The following is a 24,922-nucleotide window of genomic DNA, read 5'->3' as shown; positions in this document are numbered from 1 at the left end:
ATCCTGAATCGTTCAGTCATTAAACTGAAACCACTGCAAAAAATGTATGCAGGATTTCTCAGACCAATTGTATAAGGCAAGTTTCCAAAATCCATGGGGAAAGTGCTATGAACGGCAGAGACGGCAAGAAACAGTCATACAAGTAGAGATAATAGAAAACAATAAGAGCTCTGAAGGAGGTATAAAAAAAGAGTAATGGGATATACAGAGTTAAAGGGAAAGTGGAGAGGAGTAGAAATAGGAAAGTCTTGTCCAGATACCAATGACACTCTCTATATGTCAGACATCATAACCATCTTGTCAACAACACTTAATAACTGTAATTTGTGAAAGCACAATTGATCTGAATCCAATTAATGTGACATTTTATTTACTGAAACAATAAAATAGTAAATGAATCAGTAAATAGATATTCATGTGTATATACTGGGGCCGATTTATCAATGACTGGTGGACATGATCGGGTGAATGCCGACAGCATACGTTGTCAGCATTTAACATTGCACAAGCAGTTCACCAAAACTGTTTGTGCAATGCCACCCCCTGCAGATTCGGGGCAAATCGTCCACTAGCAGGGGTGTCAATCAACCTGATTGTAAACGATCGGGTGGATTGCAGACCGCAGCCTCAGAGGAGGCATACGAATTAAGGAGCAGCGGTCTTAAGACCACTGCTTCTTTACTCCTCTTTCCGGCGAGCCTAAAGGCTCGCACAAAAACAGATGCATTGGGGCCGATTGACACTTTGATAAATCGGCCCCACTGTAGGTATTTATGTACACACACAATAAACGATGGTGGGTATTTGGGCTCTAAAATGTAATTGTGGTATGTTCTACAGAAACAGTATGTAAAAAAAGGTATAAAACGCGTTACAACTTATGTCGGAAACATAGAGTGTCTCTAAGCGTAGATGATTTTACTTAAAAAAAAATAATCATTCTTATTTGTTTTTTGCTAGGCAATAAAACAAAAAAATATCATAATGACTTTTCGGCCCTCCACTACATTATGGCAGAGATTTCCAGTGCTCAGAGAGTTTACTTGTTCTTGACAAGATGGCAATGGAATGAAAAATGGTTTAAACACAAAACAGAACATAATACTGAAGAGGAATTGGCACTTTGTTTTTAGTGGCAGTCCTGCTTATTTGGCATCAGTTAGCTGCAAATTCTTGATTGGCGTAAAAACCAATGGAATGTACCTTTTAACAATTGAAATGCATGTAGCCTGCATATTTGTTACAAGAGGGATTTGAACGCTTTCTGGCTGCAAATTAGTTTTTCTGCTCTATTTAATAGACAATTAACTGTGAAACGTTTTCTTGGGCTAAATTTTTTAAGCTAACACTATTCGGTTCCCAAAACATGCCAACCTCACTAAAAGCTGCCAACTAGGCGTTACTGCCACATTATAAATAACATTGTTCAACAGCTTATAGCTCAGCTGACTGCAACAAATACAACACACACTGTACTACAGCAAGTTTGTTCACTGATGCACAGAATAGGGTTTCCAGTCTTCTAAGCCTTCTTCAAAGCGGCGGTGAGAGGTCATCACTGGATAAATGGCATGCGCTCCTTGTTTTCCAAGTCCCCCTCATGGTCCTCTTCCTCTTCCCCAGCTTCACTTGTCTCTGTGCTGTCATTTGCCATCTACAAGCAAACACAAGATTTATAAAATTCAATTAACTTTTTCACCAAAATATTGTAAAGAAATCTTTCTTGTATACTTAGTATGTTATAAATAAGGTTATATACTCAGGAATTAAATAAATACCATAAAATGTCCTAAAGACAAGCATATTTTAATATTCAACTTATCATAATGTTCTCTTTATAATAAATAAAATCCACCTCTTCCTTTTAGGGCTCCAATTATCATCCAGTAACAGACAGGGGCTTCTCCTCTGGTGGGCAACAATCCGCTCCCCCCATTTACCAATGCACAGGAGCGCTCCTGTGCACTTGCGTGTATCCCCGCCCCTTGCTAGCGCATAGTCAATCATGCGCGGGCAGGGGCTGTCAATCTCCCTGGCCGGACAAGAACGGGGAGATTGAAATTCTCCACTTAAGAGGTTGAGAACAGGGCAGGGAGGCAGCGGTCTGATGTGCGAACCTTCAGTCAAAGGGGGGAGAACGGATTGATAAATTGAGTCATTAAAGTGAAGGTAAACTTTGGTGAATGAAAGCCCGGTTTTTAAAATACTATTAAATACAGGGGCACTTTCATTAATCAAAGTTTACAAATCAGCCGTTTTGATTAAAAACTTACCTTTCTTCTTTTCACAGCCAGAGCAGCTTCCCCCTCCTGGAAATCCTCTCTTCACACGTCAGCAATGACTAATCCGGCTTCCTTCAATCACGGATTTCCCCCCAGGGTAGTCATTGCCTGAGGCCATGCTGTGATTGGAGGAAGCCGCATTAGTTATTGCTGACGTGTGAAGAGAGGATTTCCAGGAGGTAAGTTTTTAATCAAAACGGCTGATTTGTAAACTTTGATGAATGAAAGTGCCCCTGTTTTTAATAGTATTTTTAAAAAACGGGCTTTCATTCATCAAAGTTTACCTTCACTTTAATGTGCATATTCTTGGCCATTTTTATTTTAAAGGAGCTTACTACTAAAAAAAAATGTTCTTTTTGCAACAAAAAGTACATTTATGCTTACCTGATAAATTAATTTCTTCTATGGTACGACGAGTCCACGGATTCATCCTTTACTTGTGGGATATTATCCTCCTGCTAACAGGAAGTGGCAAAGAGCACTACAGCAGAGCTGTCTATATAGATCCTCCCCCCAGTCATTCGACCGAAGGTACAGGAAGAAAAAGGAGAAACTACAAGGTGCAGAGGTGACTGAAGTTTAAAATAAAAAAATATAATCTGTCTTAAAATGACAGGGTGGGCCGTGGACTCGTCGTACCATAGAAGAAATTAATTTATCAGGTAAGCATAAATTTACTTTACTTCTATAAGGTACGACGAGTCCACGGATTCATCCTTTACTTGTGGGATACAATACCAAAGCTACAGGACACGGATGAACGGGAGGGACAAGACAGATGGTTAAACAGAAGGCACCACTGCTTGAAGAACCTTTCTCCCAAAAATAGCTTCCGAAGAAGCAAAAGTATCAAATTTGTAAAATTTGGAAAAGGTATGAAGCGAAGACCAAGTCGCGGCCTTACAAATCAGTTCAACAGAAGCATCATTTTTAAAAGCCCATGTGGAAGCCACTGCTCTAGTAGAGTGAGCTGTAATCCTTCCAGGAGGCTGCTGTCCAGCAGTCTCGTATGCCAAACAGATGATGCTTTTCAGCCAAAAAGAAAGAGAGGTAGCCGTCGCTTTTTGACCTCCACGTTTTCCAGAATAGACAACAAACAAAGAAGATGTTTGACGGAAATCTTTGGTTGCTTGCAAGTAAAACTTCAAAGCACGAACCACGTCCAAGTTGTGCAACAGACGCTCCTTCTTAGAGGAAGGATTAGGACACAGAGAAGGAACAACAATTTCCTGATTGATATTCCTATTAGTAACAACCTTAGGAAAGAATCCCGGTTTGGTATGCAAAACCACCTTATCAGCATGGAAAACAAGATAAGTGAGTCGCATTGCAATGCAGATAGTTCAGAAACTCTTCGAGCCGAAGAGATAGCAACTAAAAACAGAACCTTCCAAGATAGAAACTTAATATCTATGGAATGCATAGGTTCAAATGGAACCCCTTGGAGAACTTTAAGAACTAAATTCAAACTCCATGGCGGAGCAACAGGTTTAAACACAGGCTTGAATCTAACTAAAGCCTGACAGAACGTCTGGAACATCTGCCAGACGCTTGTGCAGTAGAATTGATAAAGCAGATATCTGTCCCTTTAACGAACTAGCTGATAGCCCTTTCTCCAATCCTTCTTGGAGAAAGGACAAAATCCTAGGAATCCTGCTCTTACTCCATGAGTAGCCTTAGGATTCGCACTAATAAAGATATTTACGCCATATCTTATGATAAATTTTCCTAGTGACAAGCTTTCGAGCCTGAATAAAGGTATCTATGACGGACTCAGAGAAACCTCGCTTGGATAAAATCAAGCGTTCAATCTCCAAGCAGTCAGCCGCAGAGAAACTAGATTTGGATGCTGGAACGGACCTTGAATCAGAAGGTCCTGTCTCAGTGGCAGAGTCCATGGTGGAAGAGATGACATGTCCACGAGGTCTGCATACCAAGTCCTGCATGGCCACGCAGGTGCTATCAAAATCACTGAAGCTCTCTCCTGTTTGATTCTGGCAATCAAATGAGGAAGGAGAGGAAATGGTGGAAACACGTAAGCCAGGTTGAACGACCAGGGTACTGCTAGAGCATCTATCAGTACTGCCTGAGGATCCCTTGACCTGGACCCTTAACAACGAAGTTTGGCGTTCTGACGAGACGCCATCAGATACAATTCTGGTGTGCCCCATTGCTGAATCAATTGTGCAAACACCTCCGGGTGGAGTTCCCACTCCCCCGGATGAAAAGTCTGACGACTTAGAAAATCCGCTTCCCAGTTCTCCACTCCAGGGATATAGATTGCTGATAGATGGCAAGAGTGAGTCTCTGCCCATCTAATTATTTTGGTAACCTCTATCATCGCTAGAGAACTCTTTGTTCCCCCCTGATGATTGATATATGCTACAGTTGTGATATTGTCCGACTGGAACCTTATGAATCTGGCCGGAGCCAGCTGAGGCCACGCCTGAAGCGCGTTGAATATCGCTCTCAGTTCTAGAATATTTATCAGGAGGAGAGCCTCCTCCTGAGTCCACAAACCCTGTGCTTTCAGGGAATTCCAGACTGCACCCCAGCCCAATAGGCTGGCGTCCGTCGTCACTATGACCCATGCTGGCCTGTGGAAACACATTCCCTGGGACAGATGATCCTGTGACAACCACCAAAGAAGAGAGTCTCTGGTCTCTTGATCTGAGGAGATAAATCTGCATAATCCCCATTCCACTGTTTGAGCCTGCATAATTGCAGTGGTCTGAGATGCAAGCAAGCAAACGGAACTATGTCCATTGCTGCTACCATTAGTCTGATTACCTTCATACACTGAGCCACTGACGGCCGAGGAATGGAAATGGATCTTTGATTTCCTGACCTCCGTCAGAAAATTTTTAATGTCCACCGAATCTATCAGAGTTCCCAGGAAAGGAACTCTTGTGAGGGGGATAAGTGAACTATTTTTTACGTTCACCTTCCACCCGTGAGATCTTAGAAAAGCCAACACGATGTTCGTGTGAGACTTGACTAGTTGGTAAGTCGCCGCCTGAAGTAAGATATCGTCCAGATAAGGCGCCACTGCTATGCCCCGCGGCCTTAGAACCGCCAGAAGGGACCCTAGCACCTTTGTGAAAATTCTGGGAGCTGTGGCCAATCCGAAGGGAAGAACTGGTAATGCTTGTCCAGAAAGGCGAACCTGAGGAACTGGTGATGATCTTTTGTGGATAGGGATGTGTAGATACGCATCCTTTAAGTCCACGGTGGTCAAATATTGACCCTCCTGGATCATTGATAAAATAGTCCGAATGGTCTCCATCTTGAAGGATGGGACTTTGAGGAATTTGTTTAGGATCTTGAGATCTAAAATCGGTCTGAAGGTTCCCTCTTTTTTGGGAACCACAAACAGATTGGAGTAGAACCCCTGCCCCTGTTCTGTTTTCGGAACTGGGCAGATCACTCCCATGGTATATAGGTCTTCTACACAGCGTAAGAACGCCTCTCTTTTTGTCTGGTTCACAGACAATTGAGAAAGATGGAATCTCCCTCTTGGAGGAGAATCTTTGAAATCTAGAAGATACCCTTGGGTTACGATTTCTAAAGCCCAGGAGTCCTGAACGTCTCTTGCCCAAGCCTGAGCAAAGAGAGAAAGTCTTCCCCCTACTAGATCCGGTCCCGGATCGGGGGCTACCCCTTCATGCTGTCTTGGTGGCAGCAGCGGGCTTCTTGGCCTGTTTAGGTCTGGTTAGGTCTCCAGACTGACTTGGATTGAGCAAAATTCCCCTCTTGCTTTGCAGCAGGGGAAGAGGGACCACCTTTGAAGTTTCGAAAGGAACGAAAATTATTTAGTTTGGTCCTCATCTTATTTGTCTTATCCTGAGGAAGGGCATGGCCTTTCCCTCCAGTGATGTCTGAAATGATCTCTTTCAGTTCAGGCCCGAATAGGGTCTTACCCTTGAAAGGGATGGCTAAAAGCTTAGATTTTGATGACACATCAGCAGACCAGGACTTAACGCTCTACGCGCTAAAATGGCAAAACCTGAATTCTTTGCCGCTAATTTAGCCAGTTGAAAAGCTGCATCTGTAATGAAAGAATTAGCTAGCTTGAGAGCCCTAATTCTATCTAGAATATCATCTAATGGGGTCTCAACCTGAAGAGCCTCCTCCAGAGCCTCGAACCAAAAAGCAGCTGCAGTAGTTACAGGAAGAATGCACACTATAGGTTGCAGAAGAAAACCCTGATGAGTAAATATTTTCTTTAGGAGACCCTCTAATTTTTTATCCATAGGATCTTTGAAAGCACAACTGTCCTCAATAGGTATAGTTGTACACTTAGCCAGGGTAGAAATAGCTCCCTCCACCTTAGGGACCGTCTGCCACGAGTCCCGCATGGTGTCTGATATGGGAAACATTTTCTTAAAAGTAGGAGGGGGAGCGAACGGAATACCTGGTCTATCCCACTCCTTAGTAACAATGTCCAAAATCCTCTTAGGGACCGGAAAAACATCAGTGTAGGCAGGAACCTCTAGAAATCTGTCCATTTTACACAATTTCTCTGGAACTACAATAGGGTCACAATCATCCAGAGTCGCTAAAACCTCCCTGAGCAATAAGCGGAGGTGTTCTAGTTTAAATTTAAAAGCCGTCATATCTGAGTCTGTCTGAGGGAACATCTTTCCTGAATCAGAAATCTCTCCCTCAGACAGCAAATAACTCACCCCCAACTCAGAACATTGTGAGGGTACATCGGATATGGCTAATAAAGCGTCAGAGGGCTCAGCATTTGTTCTCACACAAGACCTACTGCGCTTCCCCTGCAACCCAGGCAGCTTAGATAAAACCTCTGTGAGGGTAGTATTCATAACTGCGGCCATATCTTGCAGGGTGAAAGAATTAAACGCACTAGAAGTACTTGGCATCGCTTGTGCGGGCGTTAATGGTTGTGATACTTGGGGAGAATTAGATGGCATAACCTGATTCCCTTCTGACTGAGAATCATCCTGCAACATACTTTTAGTAGCTAAAATATGTTCTTTGCAATTTATTGACCTTTTTAGTGCATGAGGGACACATTCTAAGTGGGGGTTCCACAATGGCTTCTAAACATATTGAACAATGACTTTCTTCAATGTCAGACATGTTGAACAGACTAGTAATGACTACAAACAAGCATGAAAACACTTTATTTAGTGAAAAAAATAACAATCTTAAAAAACGGTACTGCGCCTTTAAGAGAAAAAAAGCATACACGTTCTGCAAAACTGCTTTAAAATGCACCAAATTTTTACATTTTTGCATGCAGACTCAATGTGTGTAGTTAAGTTTGCCCCACAAAGACATTTAACATTTAACCCTTTAATGTGCAAACCGGATTGAAATGAGGCCTAAATCCGGAAAAAACACCCCCAGCACCTTGCCACAGCCCTGCTGTGGCGCCTACCTGCCCTCAGGGATAGTAAATATGGAGTTAAAGCTTTGATATGGACCAAAACATTCACAAGGGCCCTCGGGAGTTGGAGCTTGCTGTTTGCTGAGTGAAAACAACTGTGCATCTGAGGCGCGAAAATAGGCCCCGCCCATCTCACTCGATGTCTCTACAGCCTCAAAGAACCGCACCAGAGCGGATTTAAACTAGCCATGTGGGTTCTGAGACCCAAAAAATAAGCCAAGTGTACCCTCAATAAAGTTGCCCAAAAACATTATTGCCCACAAAACGTTAACAGCACTCCCAGTTCATAAAACGTTTGCCCACAAACATTCAAAACTCAGTGTCAACCATTTTTTAATTAGCCCCCTATGCAAGCTTAGTAATGCCTGTCTATAGCTCTTAGGATTACTGCTTACCCTTACCCTCATGGGGATACTGTCAGCCTTTCTGAAATACACAGTCTCTCCAGAAAAAATGACTGAACATACCTCACTGCTGTATAGCATGAAAACGTTCCTCACACTGAAGTTTCCTGTACTCCTCAGCCTCTGTGGGAACTGCACTGGATCTTAGTTACAAATGCTAAGATAATCATCATCCAGGCAGAAGTCTTCATCCATCTGCTGCCTGAGAGTAAATAGTACACACCGGTACCATTTAAAACAAAAAACTCTTGCTTGAAGAAATTAAAAACTAATATTTTATCACCTCTTTCACTTTACTCCTTCCTAGTACTTAGAGTAGGCAAAGAGAATGACTGGGGGTGGAGCTAAGGGAGGAGCTATATAGACAGCTCTGCTGTGGTGCTCTTTGCCACTTCCTGTTAGCAGGAGGATAATATCTCACAAGTAAAGGATGAATCCGTGGACTCGTTGAACCTTATAGAAGAAAACTGAAATACATTTTGAAATGCTGTTTTTTTTTTTATTAAGGTTTGATTCAAACTTAAAAAAAAAAAAGGTAATCAGCGATTGGCATACATTAGGTTACAAATTAGCAATATGTAAATACATAAGAAAATAGCAATAGACAAGAAGTGTATACTTATATGACAGGTGTAATCATGGTGAACCTTAGATTTTTTTCTAGAAGATAGCAACAAATTCCCTGTATAGCAGTCAGCCATCTTTTGGCTATTAGTTAGAGAAATAGGAAAATATTCGGGAGTAATGTTGTTGTAATATATAATTTAACTAAATGGAGAACTAGAAGCAAATATAAAATGAAATAGTAATAATGTAACAAAAGGGGAAATGTATTGTAGGCATGAAATTAGGATAAAATGTTGCAAATAATAGTTTTAGGGGAACATTTCTTAGAATATAATTTTCTTATCTTACTGAGTAAGCTGTGTGGGTGTGTGTGTGTGTGTGTGGGGGGAGAGTTGCAAAGCTAGTACAGTATAGTTGAGGGTATTTAGATAAATAGTAAAATAGATAAACCCAATTAAGCAATTACAATTTTGGGTTAATAGTAATATCAACTATGGCAATATTCCTACTCTTATAGGGAGCATTAAAGGAGTACTATTTACCTTGGAGTGGTCTAAGGACTGGTGAAAGGTCCCTGAGAGTGTCTCAAGCTAGTAAGGGACAGGTATATAAAGAGTACCCTAAGAGAAATATATAAGATTGTGAATATATTTTATATGAGTTACTTAGGTCATTCTAATAACTTAAGGAAGGAATGATTATACACCTCAAAACAATTCGTAAACATATAAGGAATATGAACTTATAATATTGAATATACATCTGATTAACAAAACAAGATGAGAAGTGTTGACTAACTGTAGAATAAATCCGAACCCAATGAGATAATGACACCAACACATAGATCTATTTCTGTTAAGTAGGTAACAAACTATAGGTAGTTGTCCCGTACTTATCTACAGATTTGGGGATGCCGATATCTCTGCCAACATAGTATGAATTATCATATTGTATACAACTAATATAAGAGCAGCATGACCAGAGTAAGTAAGCTGTAGTATGACTATATATATGACTCTATAAATCCTTTAGCTTTCCTTGCCATTGGAAATAATAGCGCCTTGCCATTTGGGTCTATAGTAAGGAGCTATATGTAGCTATTATGGTTATGTTATTGAAATAGAGAAAAACATGCCGTCTCGGTCTCGCATATCATACTCTTTGCAAAATTTTGTCTGAACCATATAATATAGTGGAAATGTAGTTATAGCTAGTTTGTGTAAAGTAAAGACTTGGGAGTCCTGTGGATAAAAAAAGACTTCTGTATCATGCAAAAAGCTATTATAGGTTTATTTAGAAAACTAGACATGAGCATTAGCAATATTTTAAGTGACAATAAAATTCTGCCTGATAGACTTTCTGCATACATAGGTACAACTAAAATCGAACTGAACTACATCAATTATTCAGCAGGTTTACTCTACTCTAGACCAATAGAAATGCCACCTTTTAACCAAAAACAAAGAAAAAAGTTAACTACAATGTCCTTTTTATTATCTTTACCATGTGAGATTGTAAGCAGCTATAGGTTTGTTTATGCCATGACTGGGTTCCAACATTATAAAAACTCTGGAAAACAACTTTAGTATTCATGTTGAAAAACAGAGTTTAAGCAAATGACTTGCTCATTTGTTTAGTATTATGTTTCGCCTATTAATTTGGTACATATCGATCCAGATTAAAGTCTAACAGTAAAAAAATGAACCATAAAAGCTACTTTAGTCAATTAAGAAACAAAAAGAAGCACTGTTTGATCTGAGCATATAACAAAAATAAATCTGTAGTAATCATGCTGGAGCTTTGTAGTAAACTAGTCTCGCTGTTTCACTTGAGAATAAAGGGCTATTGTGCCTAGCCTGCGTGCTACAGATTAGAGTATAATAAAATGACAGCATCTTGAATTCTCAAAGCAAGAACCTGTATTGCAAAATATTTTCAGTAAACACTGCTCTAGTGGGAAATAAGGAGTTTGTTAACTAAAATCATATTCTCCAATGCTGTGAATACAGGGCAGTAAATAAAATTAGGAGACATTATTTAATTATATTTTTGTTAAAGCTCTATGAGAGTCAAATGTAACTAAATACATATAAATTTTTCAACAATATGGGCTGGCTCTTAAAGGGCCATTATACACTCATTTTTTCTTTGCATAAATGTTTTGTAGATTATCTATTTATATAGCCCATAAAGTTTTTTTAAAAAAAAAAAGTATAATTTTGCTTATTGTTAACATTGCTCTGATTTTCAGACTCCTAACCAAGCCCCAAAGTTTTATTTGAATACCGTCAGCTACCTTCTCCAGCTTGCTCCTGTTTGTGTAAAGGGTCTTTTCATATGCAAAAGAAGGGGGGAGGGGGGGAGTGTCTTATTTACCATTTGCAGTGGGCTTTCCAACTGCCTTTTCAACAGAGCTAAACTGAAAGCTTCTAAGTAAGTTCTTAAACCATTTTATACTGGATTTTATATCAGTATCTGTGCATCTTATTCTTTATAGTAGTGTATATTACATGCAGTTATATGAAAATGAGTGTATACTGTCTCTTTAAGAATACATACCTGCTTTTCAACAAAAGATATGAGAATGAAGAACATTTGATAATAGAAGTAAATTAGAACGTTGTATAAAATGGCATGCTCTATCTGAATAATGACATAAAAAGTTGGGGTTTCATCTATCCCTTTAAGTTTGCCTGATAAGCAAAACATAAACTGACAGGCTACACCAGAATTTTTAATGTTTTAAAAGATATATAATCCCTTTATTACCCATTCCCTAGTTTTGCATAACGTACACAGTTATATTAATATACTTTTTTTTTTCTTACCTCTGTGATTACCTTTTATCTAAACCTCTGCAAACTGCACCCTTATTTCAGTTCTTTTGACAGACTTGCATTTTAGCCAATCAGTATTGGCTCCTAGGTAACTCCACATGCATCAGCACAATGTTATCTATATGACACACATGAACTAATGCCCTCTAGTGGTGAACAACTGTCAAAATGCTTTCACATAAGAGGCGGCCTTCAAGGTCTTAGAAATTAGCATATGAACCTCGTAGGTTTCGCTTTTAACTAATAATACCAAGAGAACAAAGCAAAATTGGTGATAAAAGTAAATTGGAAAAATGTTTAAAATTAGATGCCTTATCTGAATCATGAAAGTTTATTTTGGACTAGACTGTCCCTTTAATAGAGAGAAATCACACAGAATATTTGGAATTGTTAGAGTATCATATTATGTATGTGTCTCTCCTTCACATTCAGAACCCTACATAGTGAAATAAACAGCTCTCAGGCTACAATTTGCCTTTCTAAAATTCCTTGAGGGATTTTGCAATACTGACGGGACTCCTTAGATAATCTCGCTAGAGAGGAGAGCTTTAGATCATTGTGACCTAATAGAGATCTGAAATGGCTTCATTGAATAATAAATACCTCTCAAAAGATAATAAAAAAGGAGATTTATAATAAGATTCTTTTTTTTTTCTTAAACTGCTAGGTTTGCGTGTGGGTTGTGCAGAAGGCACAAATCTCAGAAAATAAAATAGAAATAGGTATTTTTAATTAAAGTATAGCAAGAGAATAAAATACATGCTGGAACTAAAAGATCTTCTTTCCATTTTGAGTATAATGTCCCTTGAAATAAATACAACAACAACCTGAATTTTTTGTTGGAATTTGAGTTTCACAATAAAACTATGGACCTTTAAATGATTATAATTCAAATCCCCAAGTATAATGGATGGTTGAAGCTACAATTAAAATAAAATATTACATAAAAAATATATATGTCCACTTGTTATTTTTGTTTATGGCCCAGATTACAAGTGATACAACAGCAATATCATTGGACTGCGCTAAAATGAGTGTGCAAATTTGTATTCCAAGTCTATGGTAAAATATATTTACCAGAGAAGGATCTCTATCTATCTATCGATCTATCGATCTATCTATCTATCTAAAACAAAAAAGAATGTAGGAATGTGAAGTATTCCTGACGCACCTTCGGCTTTAGCACAGTTGGTCTAGCGCAGCTTCGGGTTATGAAATGAAAAGGCTTTCTTTAGAGCTCCCCATCTAAGTCTATGGGGAGAGGGAGTTAGAGAGGTTGTGATATTTGAGGTCCTGAAATTAGCTGTACTAGGTTTTTGTTGAGTACATGCAATGCTTTTCAAATTTAAAAAGAGCATAGGTTTGTTTATTTGTCATCTAGGAAACTATGAGAGCATGTAAATTAGGGAGTTGATTTTGAGTTTACCAATTATACATTATAAAGCATGTACTGTTAAACACTCTTTTACTGCATGCCCAAATACATTATAGGTAACAATGAAGTTATAGAAGTGTATTCAGTAACAGAAAGGAAAAGCAGATTTCCTAAACACTTCTCCACAGGGAGCGCTCAAACTTCAAAAGAGGTTCCAGGACCACAAGAATTCACCAGCCAATTGGTTACACATGAAAGCTGCAAAATGTTTAGCTCTGCCTCACTGTATACCACTTCACTGGCATAAGGACTCTCCACCATGCCTTAAAGGGACACTAAACCCTTAATTTTTCTTTCATGATTCCGATAGAGAATAAAATTTTAAACAACATTCCAATTTACTTCTATTATATATTTTGCTTCATTTTTTAGATATCCTTTGTTGAAGGAATAGCAATGCACATGGGTGAACCAATCACAGGAGGCATCTATGTGCAGCAACCAATCAGCAGCTACTGAGTCTATCTAGATATGCTTTTCAGCAAAGCATATCAAGAAAGTAAAACAAATTAGATAATAGGAGTAAATTAGAAAGTTGTTTAAAATTGCATGCTCTTTCTAAACCATGTAATAAAAAATTTTGGGTTTCATGTCCCTTTAAGGATAGTGGTTTCTCACTAGCTATCTATTTGGCCCAAGACTATGCTCAGAAATAGAGGGGTCTGAATCCAAGGCAAATTTCATTAGGAGCATTTTGACCCCCACACTGAAGTCCATGCAGTCTTGCTTTCAACTGTAATTGGAAGGCAGTCTAGAAAGGACATTGAACTCCTTCAATGCTTCACTCATAACGTCCAGAGCCAGCTCTGCTTCCATAATTCTTTAAAACATAGTATGTATTTAGATCTTAAAAATACAGACAGGCACAGCTATGGTCAAACCCTCTACAACGAGGGGGTTGGAACAGGGCTGAACACAACCCTCATTCTTCAGTGCGGCCACAAGCCAAGAATTTAGCTGCACATTTAGGGGCCGATTTATCAATGTATGGCAGACATGATATGCTGTAACGTATCATGTCCGCCAGACATCGCTGAATGTCGGCCTTTAACCTTGCACAAGTAGTTCTAGTGAATCACTATCAGGGGGTGTCAATCAACCCGATCGAATGCGATCAAGTGGATTGATGTCCGCAGACTCAGAGGCAGTGGACGAGTTAAGGAGCAGCGGTCTTAAGACAGCTGCTTCTTAACTGCTGTTTCTGACGAGAACAGGGGCATCAGGGGCCATTCGGCCCTTGATAAATCGGCCCCTTAGGCTTGATTAACTTAAAATTTCCAGTCAAAAATGTGTAAAAACATAAATTATGCTTACCTGATAATTTCATTTTCTTCTGAAGGGAGAGTCCACTGCTGCATTAATTATTTTTGGGAAATACAGAACCTGGCCACCAGGAGGAGGCAAAGACACCCCAGCCAAAGGCTTAAATACCTCCCCCACTTCCCTCATCTCCCAGTCATTCTGCCAAGGGAACAAGGAACAGTAGGATAAATATCAGGGTGAAAAAGGTGCCATAAGAACAAAAAAGTTCAGCCGCCTCATAGATAAAAACACAGGTGGGAGCTGTGGACTCTTCCCTTCAGAAGAAAATGAAATTATCAGGTAAGCATACTTTATGTTTTTCTTCTTAAAAGGGAAGAGTTCACAGCTGCATTCATGACTTTTGGGAAAAACAATACCCAAGCTAGAGAACACTGAATGCAAACAACGGGTGGGTACAAAAGGCGGCCTCTTCGAAAGGCACCACAGCCTGATTACTCGACACCCTAAAAAGTATAGACGACACGGGTGAAAACTCGAAACCCAATTAACTGCACATTAGTTACGCCGCCGGCAAAGCCAAACTAAAAACCACTCAGTCCCAGAGTCCGTCAAGCCAAAACAACCTCCGAGGAGTCAGCTCCGCAGATCACCACTCCCATGAAGGTACCCGGCTAAGACAAGGACCGCTATCTGCCCCCAAAAAGGAGACCAGATTCTCATGAAAAATCCAAAGGATCATTCCACTCCGCAGAATATAGAACAACCTATGGTTGTCGTACAATAGCAACGACCAGGGAGACAAACTCCCTAGAAACACCAGGACCGAAGAAAGAGATCCATACACAGGGAGACGTCCCAAAAAGGACTTGAGGAACACCCTCATATCCTTGACCCTGTACCATACCCTAAGGTACTCCAGGAAAACCATGAGTTCCCCATTGCCTCATATTAGATCTAGACCTGCAAGCTAGACAGCAGAGACAGCAGAAATAGGATAACTATCCCAGCAGCTAGTAAAGAGTTCTCCAAAAAGAACATCAACCGTCTGAACAGGAACTCCCAATGACCAGCTTCCAGGTAGCTGACTCACCGTTGCTAAACCTAAACACTGAGAGGCTTTCAAAGCTTGCTAACACCCAGGCAAAGTGCAATTAGCTGTAACTGGTTACACCCTCAAAGTGCAATAGCTGTAGCTGGATTCAACTGCAAACCTTCCAAGGGCTCACAGCCCTCCAAATATCGGGCTCCAAGGAGCGCCCCCTACCAGTACCGGAAGCCAGTGGAAAAGAGGAGGACATCCAAAGACCTCCCACAAAGGAGAGAACCGACTCTAAAGAAAACGGTCAACCCTGCATTGAGTAACTGACCCCCAATCTACCCTCTAGGATAATGGTCCCAGCCCAAAGGCTAGTCAAGACCAAAGACAAGAGTCCCAGACTTCCAGAAGAGAAAGGACGGGTCAACGAAGGAACAAACGGTATGCTATCATGAGTCAGGATAGACATTGTGCTCGGGTACGAAACCCCCTACACAGCTGCCTTCTCTAAAAACAAGGAACACTTCCCAAGGGAAGAAGGCCCTCAGACCCTCAGCATCCATATATTCAGAATCCAACATATAGCAGGAACCCCCTAGGTATCAAACCCTCAGCCTCCCACTGCAGGAATGGAGGAACCAGTCACTACATCGCAACTCCCCTTCCAGAATTCTGAAAAGCAAGAAGGGAAAAAACCCTCACAATGCAAGACACCAAGGACCAACAGGTCACTCCAAATACTAAGGTAACTCCGAACCCGGAGAAACCATCCCCCACTCTAGAAGAGAAGGGCATTAAACAACAGCAAACACCCTACCATAGAGGCCAGACCCCTCGGCCATATCGGCAACCCAGGTGAAGATACCTGGAGTCTACAGGAACAGCGTAAATGCACCAGAAGACCAGTAGGGAACCGTCAGAAGGACCCAAAGCCTAAGCCACAGACAGATAGGCATCTCTCACAGAGCCCCAGCCCCTACGGTGAGAGCCCAGCGGGACGAAACATCTAGTGTGCAATCGAACCACCCACACCCATCCAAGGAGAGACACGGACCTAGGTCAAGGTCCTCGAAAAAGAAATCGATCGAAGATCCAACTTCCAGAGGAACCCAAAGCTGCCCCCTAAAGTCTGTAGCCTTGGCGATCTAGCAATAGCCTCAAACCCAAGAGTCACAAAGGACTCCTTAACGGTCTAAGATTCAGTACCCAGGGTACTGGGATCGCAAAGAAAACTCATAGGCAATCGTTAACACGTGTTACACACACAGGCAAGGTAGCAACCAACACAACCGAAGGTGAATGAAAACCTTGTACCCTGCTCGCCATCCCAGAGAATCGAACTTAAGACACCGCCCACAAAGCCCCTAAGGGAGCATCAAGGATAAATAGTCAACTACCTGACCCCAGAAGGGCGGCCCTCCGTAAACGACCTCGCCTCTTCACAACAAGCCCCAAGGCTAGAGTAGCAACGAGGACGTAAATACACCCGAACGTCGAGACCATGGTCAGACCAAGGGTATTGGAAGAGACAACAGCCAGAGATCCTTGAAGGATCTATCTTTCAAGATTTTCTTTAAGCAGCTCCCCACAGAAGGCAGGGAACCCCTGCACACCAACTCTTAGAGTATCACAACTCTGAGCAGAGGAAGAACATGCCCGCGCATCCAGACCATATGATCCCCCCAAGGCGGGAAGGAAATAAACTCCGCCACCGCAATAAAATGCTTAATAGGCTAAGGAGTCAGCATCTGGAAGAACATCAAGTGAAAATGCAAATTATTAATCACTCAGCACACCAGACCACATAGGTCACACACATCTCCCAACTCCAAAGAATGGAATAACGGTTCTGAGTCCCCGGAGACCTGAAGAACCATGATGACGTCTGCAAAAACAGATCCGTATCCTAGACGAGAAGGTTGGAAAACCAACCTAGATTGGCACTCATAACCCTCCATTCGGAGGGGTTGCATTTAAACAACAGGCCTCATACTTCAGTAGGATCCGAGCCCAGAGTCCATAGAATAGGCCAAGTGACATTCAGAATCCAGCAGGATTAATCAGCACCACGAGGGTGACATGAACCCTGGTAACAGCCGAAAAAGTATCCGACCAGTACCTGCCTGGTATATGGTAACCACACAGGGAAGAGATTACAGAATAAAGCAGGCTATGAATTGTGAATCCACATATGTTGTTTATATGATCAAGTGCCAATGTGGAGAAATGTATATTGGAAAACGGAGTGCATGCTGAAAGAGTGGATGACAGTACACAGGTCTAGCATCAGACAGGCTTTGGATTCAGGCAAAGCAGACCAACCTGTTGCACAGCATTTTTTAGATCACAAACACCCAGTTTCCAGTTTGAAATGTAGTCCTATTGACCAGATTCCAAGATTAAAGAGGGGTGGTAATAGAAAAAGTTTGTTACGTCAAAGGGAGGCCAGATGGATAGTGGAACTAGACACAATAACACCAAGAGGCCTTAACACAAACCTATCCCTAACAGGCTTTCTATAAAAAGAACAAAATATCATTTCTGGTGAAAATGTATTTGAAATTTGTATATACCTGTATATATATATATATATATATATATATATATATATATATATATATATATATATATATATATATATATATATGTTTAATGTTTGAAAGATGTAAGCATGTGATTGTATCAAGGGTTGATAACTGAACTTTCTGTCTCTCACCATAGAGTTAAATAATACCTTGGAATATAGGTAAAAGATTTACCATGTCGTGCTGTCCAGTAAATGGCGAAATAATTCCAGGTGAGATTGAAGTATTTTTTTGGGAGACACAGCAGGTATTGGCACCTGACAATCATTGTGCAATCAGTGGTGTGTATAAAAGGGGGAAGATGGGAGTGAGTTAGTTACCTTGAGAAAAGCCCAGGTGTGGGCTGAAATTTTATTGAAGTGAGCATCGTCGGATATGCTCACTGCAATAAAATATTGAGTTGAAATACAAAAGCTGAGTCTTTATGAATTAACTATTTAAATACAAGGACTTGGTGAATATCATTTGTGGATTGCCTATTCCATTTGAGATATATATATATATATATACATACATACACACTGGTGGAATTCAATAATCTTTAAAGCTACAACATGATATTAGATGCCTTGATAGTAGCTAATCCACCCGACCTACCTCCTAACAATCTCTATCTGACACCAATCTGCTACATCAAAGCTGCAAGATCCAGATGTTCAAGAAAACACCCTTCAAGTTGCAGGATGTGCAGAGAATTTGTAGCATAGAAAAAATAGAACAAAAAAAAGTAGACTTTTCCAGAGAGGAAAACAATGCATACCAGTTCTCAATGCATACTAGTTTTATTCCGCAATGATGACCTAATTCTGTCCCATAATGGGCCATAGCTAAATACTTACGTATTGTAATGTTACAGCACACACACAAAGATTACAATACTTGATGATTTTATTTTAACTTACCAGGGGTGTTGGTGCTTTTTCAACATCGAGAATGAGTTTTCCAATGTTGCCTCTGTCGTGAATTCTCTGCATTGCTTCTTTTACCTGAAATATACAAATCAAAACAGACTTAGAAGCCTTAGAAACAATGGTCATTATGACCTTATTTAAATATTAGATATGTAACAAAATAAAGAAGAAACAAGTGCTGAAAATTACCAACGTTCAAAGAAAAATGGTAAATATTGTCATTTGGATACTCATATTAATAGTATTTATTAGGGTAGGTAATAGTGTTGGGGAAAGCGTGCATAACTTTAAAGAAAATATGTTGCAGGATTTATTAATCCATTAATATTCTCATGGGTGAACAATGCAAAACAGTGCAAGGAAGATTAATTACTAGCACTACTACAAATTGTACAAGCTGCCAAAGAATTCATTAAGTGAATTTACAGAACGGATACAAAGACTGTCAAAATGGAAATTATTTCACTGTCAGGATGCAAAATTAACAAATTAAGAAGTTTTGACGTGCACAATTATTGCTCTTATTTTTAGATCAGACGTCATACATAAGATGTATTTCAGCATGGTAATATATTTAGAGGGTTAATCATAAACCTTTAGTAAAGCTTATTTAATACTTTTTTGACAAATGTCACTATTAAAGTCTATGGAGATTTTTCATAGACTGTAGAGCTTGTTTTAAAGGCCTGCTAAACCATTTCCCACTTCTGTGCTGAGCTGTATTGGAGTTTTTAGATGCTGCTAACATTTAAGCCCTTCTATGGGTTATTTTTTAGTGGGAAGCCCACACATATTATATATTGCTTTTTTTCAACAGACCCATGAGATTCAAACGGTACCATTAGTTTATGTATATATCATGACGTGAAAAATCTACAACAAAAAGTGTTAAAAACAAAATGTATGCATACCTGATACATTCATTTCTTTCATGTTGGTGAGAGGTCACAAGATCATCATACAGGGGACTACACTCCCTGTCCACCCTACATACCAGAGCTTTGAACTCTCCAACTTTCCCATAATCCTCCAGTCACACATATAGCCAAGCAGATAAAAGGAAACTAGCATGTCAAGTTGGCAAATTAAGTGCAAAACAAGTTCCGCTGTAAACTGTATACAAAGAAGGGCGGAACTCATAGACTCTCACCATCATATTTTTTTTTTATTTATCAGGTAAACATAAATTTAGCCTATTTTTTTTTCTTCTCATTCATAAGATGGTGAGAGTCCACAAGATCATCACAATACCACCGTGTTTTCAATCCAGTTAAGGCAGGAATGTTACTGATCAGACATTGCGGTTCCCTGTAAAAAAAAGCTGCTTTAGAAGAGGCATACACATCAAAATGGTAACATTTGGTAAAAGTGTGAACAGAGGACCAAGTAGCTGCTTTTCAAATTTTGTCTATATAAGCTTCATAAAGAAAAGCGGAAGAAGTTGCTACTGCTCTAGTGGAATGAGAAATATGTTCAGAGGCATTCCCCATGGCCAAATATACCTTGCGAATTAAAGCTTTGAGCCAAGCAGCTGATGTAAAAATGACAGCTTATTGTCCCTTGCAAATGAACAAAGAAGAAAACAAAGTTTAAACCTTTGTGTGGCTTCCACATAAACTTTTAGTGCCCTCACAACATCAAGGTTGTGAAGAAGGTTCTTCTTAGAATTTTTAGGAGCTGGGCATAAATGGGGAACCATTATTTCTAGGTTGATAATATCTGCAGATACTACCTTTGAAAGAAAATAATAATGATTTTGAAGGATTGCTGTGTCCTGATGAAAAATCAAGAAAAGAAGGTTTACAGGATAAAGCTTAAAGTTCAGAAACACTTGTAGCTTAAAAATTGGCCAAGAGAAAAACAAACAAAAAACTTTCCAATGTAAATTGGTGTCTAAACAGGGATAAATAATTCTGATTATGGCCTGGATATTCAAAATCTTGGCAACCTTCTTGTCATATAAAACAGGCAAAGCAGAAATTTGACCCTTAAGAGAAATGGCTGATAACCCTTTCTTTGTCCTGGAGAAATGCAAGAACACTAGGAATTCTCAAAGAATTCCAATAGTATTTCTTTCTAGTATCTTATGGTGGAGATACCTGGTGAAAGGATTGCTAGCCTGCATTTAGGTATCTTTCACCTTATTAGAAAAACCTCTTTGAGACAGAACAAGGCACTCAATCAAAGCTGATATAACAACAGTAGCTTATTGCCCTTTGCAAGGTCCTTAAAATGGATGAACAAAGAAGAGAAAAAAGTCTTAACGTTTGTGTGGCTTCCACCTAATATGTAAGTGTCCTCATGACATCAAGGTTGTGAAGAAGGCTCTCCTTAGAATTTTAAGGAGCTGGGCATAACCGTTGAAACCACTATTTCTTGGTTGATAATATCTGAAGATGCTACCTTTGGAAAGACTGCTGTGTTCTGATAAGAAATCAGGAAATTAGGTTTATAGGATAAATCTCTTCTAGCCTAATAAATGGCGAAGAGGAAATGGCGAGACTGTCACCAAGTTAAAAACTGTCTGATCTTGATATCAAAGGGCATTCATTGAGACAGATTCTTGTGGTCTCTGTTCCATTGTTGGAGCACTGCAAGCTGCAGAGGTCATAGATGAAACCTGGCAAAGGGTACTGCATCTGAAGCCGCTACCAATAGACTCACCACTTCCATGTATTGAGCAACAGTAGGAAGAACATAAAGTTGAAGAAGAGAGCTGGCTCTCTGTAGTTTGAGTCTGCATGGATCCTAGAAATGAAACACAAGTGTGAGTCTCTGTCAGTTGAAGAGAAGGAGCCAATAATAGAATGTCATTTAGATATAGAGCTACAGATATTCCCTGATGTCCCACTCGTCGATATACGGAATGGAAATGCCACAAGTGCATAAAGCCTGTTGAGAAAGGCTATTCTGAAAAATCTGACACAATCCCTGTGAATAGGGATTTGTATATAGACATCTCTAAGTGTATTGTAGACATAAATGGAACCTCCTGCACTAGTGTGAATAGTTGAAAAAATTTAGAATTTTGTTCAAAGTCTTGAGATCTAGGATAGTCCAAAATGTGTCCTCTTTCTTTGGGAGAATAATCAGAAAAGAGTAAAATCCATGGTTTAGTTTTGTGCCTTGAACTAGTACTATGACTTTAATTGATTCTAGAGCTTGAACACAAGTTAGAAAAGCTTTGGCCTTTACTGGATCTCAAAAGCCTCAGGACAGGAGGGTTTTTGAAAGAAAACCTATTCTATAACTATGAGCAATGATGCACAATACCCAAGGATCCTAAAACAGATCATTTACAAACTTCTAGAAAAAATATTAAACTCCTTCCCCCCACACCAGAATTTGATCTGTACCAAAGGCAGCACTTTCATTAGGATGGGAGGCAAGGATGGCTTCTTGTACTGTTTGTTTTAAGAACAGGAAGCATTGGTCTTCGAAAAAGTTTTGGGGCAGCCTGAATAGTGGGAAGAGGAAAAGCTGCCCTTTGATTTTGTTTTGACTGCCAACAAGAAAGAAAATGCCCTGAAGCCTCTGTTTACCCTTTTTTTTTGTCTTGAGGTAGGTAGGCTCCTTTACCTCCAGTGACTGTGGTAATAATGGCATCTAGTCCTAAGCCAAAGAGATTTTTTCCTTGAAAAGGAAGCGATAACAATCTAGTCTTAAAGACTGTGGAGCCAATTTATGAAAGTTCAAGCGGACATGATACGATGTAGCGTATCATGTCCGCCACCCATCAATAAATGCCCACAGCATATGCTGTCGGCATTTATCATTGCACAAGCAGTTCTTGTGAACTGCTTGTGCAATGATGCCGCCTGCAGTTATGGAGAAGTGGTCGGAGCTTGATAATTTAGCCCCTATATCTGTTAATCAAGCCTTTAGTCATAAGGCACATCTTGCTAGAACAACCACAGCAGCACTCTTAGCATTACTGCATATAATTTTGATTGTATATCTTTATAGAATCCAAACTATACAAAATGTCCCTGTGATCAGAATAATTTGTGTTAATAGTGTCAAGTAATGGAAGCAACCAGGTGTATATATATATATATATATATTGATCCCTAAATGAAACATTTTAGTTGTGTTGGAAAACAGAATCCGTGGAGGCTGCTTGAATCAGTTGCTTATTTCCTAAATTCAAAACTTTGCAAAACAAAATAAAAAAGTTGTGTTATAGTAAGATAAAAAAGATGCCTGCTTTTTAAACACAATCATGTTCTTTACGCCAAGTGAGTGGTATTGTTTCTCTATTTGTCTCCATTTCATCCATTTTTCATCCATGTCATTACTGTCCATGAACAAGCACATTTCTCTAAAGCTAATCTTTTATTTTTCATCTTTTAATGTCCAAGAAATAGCTAGATTTACCTCAACAAACAATATCTCATAGAAAGTAATTTTATATGTATTTGTTATATGATACTTTCACATAAATTAATGTGTATTTGTATTTCTAGAAGTCATGATATGCTTTTATCTCATTTTTTTTATAAATGATTATTAATGCTAGAACTTGTACATATATCTTTGCACATACTATATACTGTATATATGTGTGTGTTTGCTATGTCAGAAATCTTTTGCAAACATATTTACATGTCCCTAAATTCCTTTTTTTGTTCTAAACAATGTTGTCTTCCATATCTCTGTGTTTATTTATACCACCAGGGGTGCGATCAAATATATGGCGCAGGTTTCGGCACAAGTGTGGGAACCTGCGCCGTCCGGAATTTCACCTTGCACATCGGGGTATTACATAAACCCCGCCGGCAGTTCATAAAGCGCCGTAAGTCTGATAAACTAGCGATGTCCAGAAATGAGCGTTAATACAAATTTCTGTAGTCACTAGTGACTTATGGCACTTTAGAAACTGCCAGTGCCTAAGAAAAGTAAAGAAAATAACAAATCTCCCGTAAAAGTTTAACACGTCTCCAAAAAATAAGGCCGACATGTAAAACCACAATATTTCCGCAATCCCCACTCTCATTACTAATATTAAATGTATTAACCCCTAGAACGACAACCCCCCACAACGCAATATGCCTATTTAAACTATTAACCCCTATATCCGCCATCAAACCCACACCGCAAGTAATAACTAAATTATTAACCCCTAAATCCGCCAACCCCAACATCGCAAACTACCGATTAAAACTATTAACCACTAATCCGCCATTAAGCCACAACGCAATAAACCTAATCAAGTATTAACCCCTAAACCGCCATAGCCCACAACGCAATAAACCTAACCCCTAACCTAACCTAACCCCCCCTAACCTAGCCCCCCCTAATCTAACCCCCCTAAATAAACTAAAATTAGCTAATTCTCAAAATACTAAAGTTACCATTAAATCTAAAAAAATGTACACTACTTCTAAAATACAAATAAACTAAGTATAAATTAAAGGGGTAGTCTAATCCAAATTCAGGAGTAGACTGTCCCTTTAAGCAACAATTACGGAAAATAAAAAAAACTAAGATTACAGAAAATAAAAAATAAAATTACAAAAGTTTAAATAAATGACACCTAATCCCTATGAAAATAAAAAAGCCCCCCCAAAATAAAAACACCCCCTAATCTAATCAACTACCAGTATCCCTTAAAAGGACTTTTTGCAGGGCATTGCCCCAAGATAATCAGCTCTTTTGCCACAAAAATACACACAGCCCCCCCCCCCCCACCAGTAAAACCCCCACCCACCAATCCCCCCCCAAAAAAATACTAACACTAAAAACGCTAAACTACCCATTGCCCTGAAAAGGGCATTTGTTGGGCATTGCCCTTAAAAGGGCATTCAGCTCATTTGCTGCCCACCCTATCTAAATAAAATAAATCCCCCCAAAAACCCCTTAAAAAACCCTAAGTCTAACCCCAAGTGGTCCTCACTGTCCTGAAGTTCAGCGGAGAAGGTCCTGTTCCAGGCGGTGAAGTCTTCTTCCAAGCGGCGACCTCTTCTTTCTTCCAGGAACCAGCCGGCGCGGAGCGGAGGGCGGAGTTGAAGACTGGCAACGCTGGAACTGAAGACCGGCGACTCTGGAACTGAAGACCGGCGACTCTGGAACTGAAGACGGGCGACCGCGGAGCCATGGAGCGTGGAGGATCTTCTTCATATGATCTCCGCCGTACACTGAATAGGAATTCAAGGTACGAGATTAAAAATGGCGTCCCTTGAATTC

General features: G+C 39.8%; 1 protein-coding gene across 1 annotated transcript in view; it reads right to left on the bottom strand.

The window, feature by feature from the left end:
- Positions 1-216: 216 nt before the first annotated feature.
- Positions 217-24,922, bottom strand: part of VAT1L (vesicle amine transport 1 like) — a 676,099-nt gene continuing 651,393 nt past the window's right edge. The window contains exons 8-9 of the mRNA XM_053699561.1: positions 18,728-18,811; positions 217-1,654 (exon numbers count right to left, since the gene is read on the bottom strand). Of these exons, the coding sequence (XP_053555536.1) occupies positions 1,556-1,654; positions 18,728-18,811 (183 nt within the window). The 3' untranslated portion in view covers positions 217-1,555. The remainder of the gene's footprint in view (positions 1,655-18,727; positions 18,812-24,922) is intronic.

This window comes from Bombina bombina, chromosome 1 (genome assembly GCF_027579735.1).
Source record: "Bombina bombina isolate aBomBom1 chromosome 1, aBomBom1.pri, whole genome shotgun sequence".
Classification (NCBI taxonomy): domain Eukaryota; kingdom Metazoa; phylum Chordata; class Amphibia; order Anura; family Bombinatoridae; genus Bombina; species Bombina bombina.
This window is presented reverse-complemented; position numbering and strand designations above follow the sequence as displayed.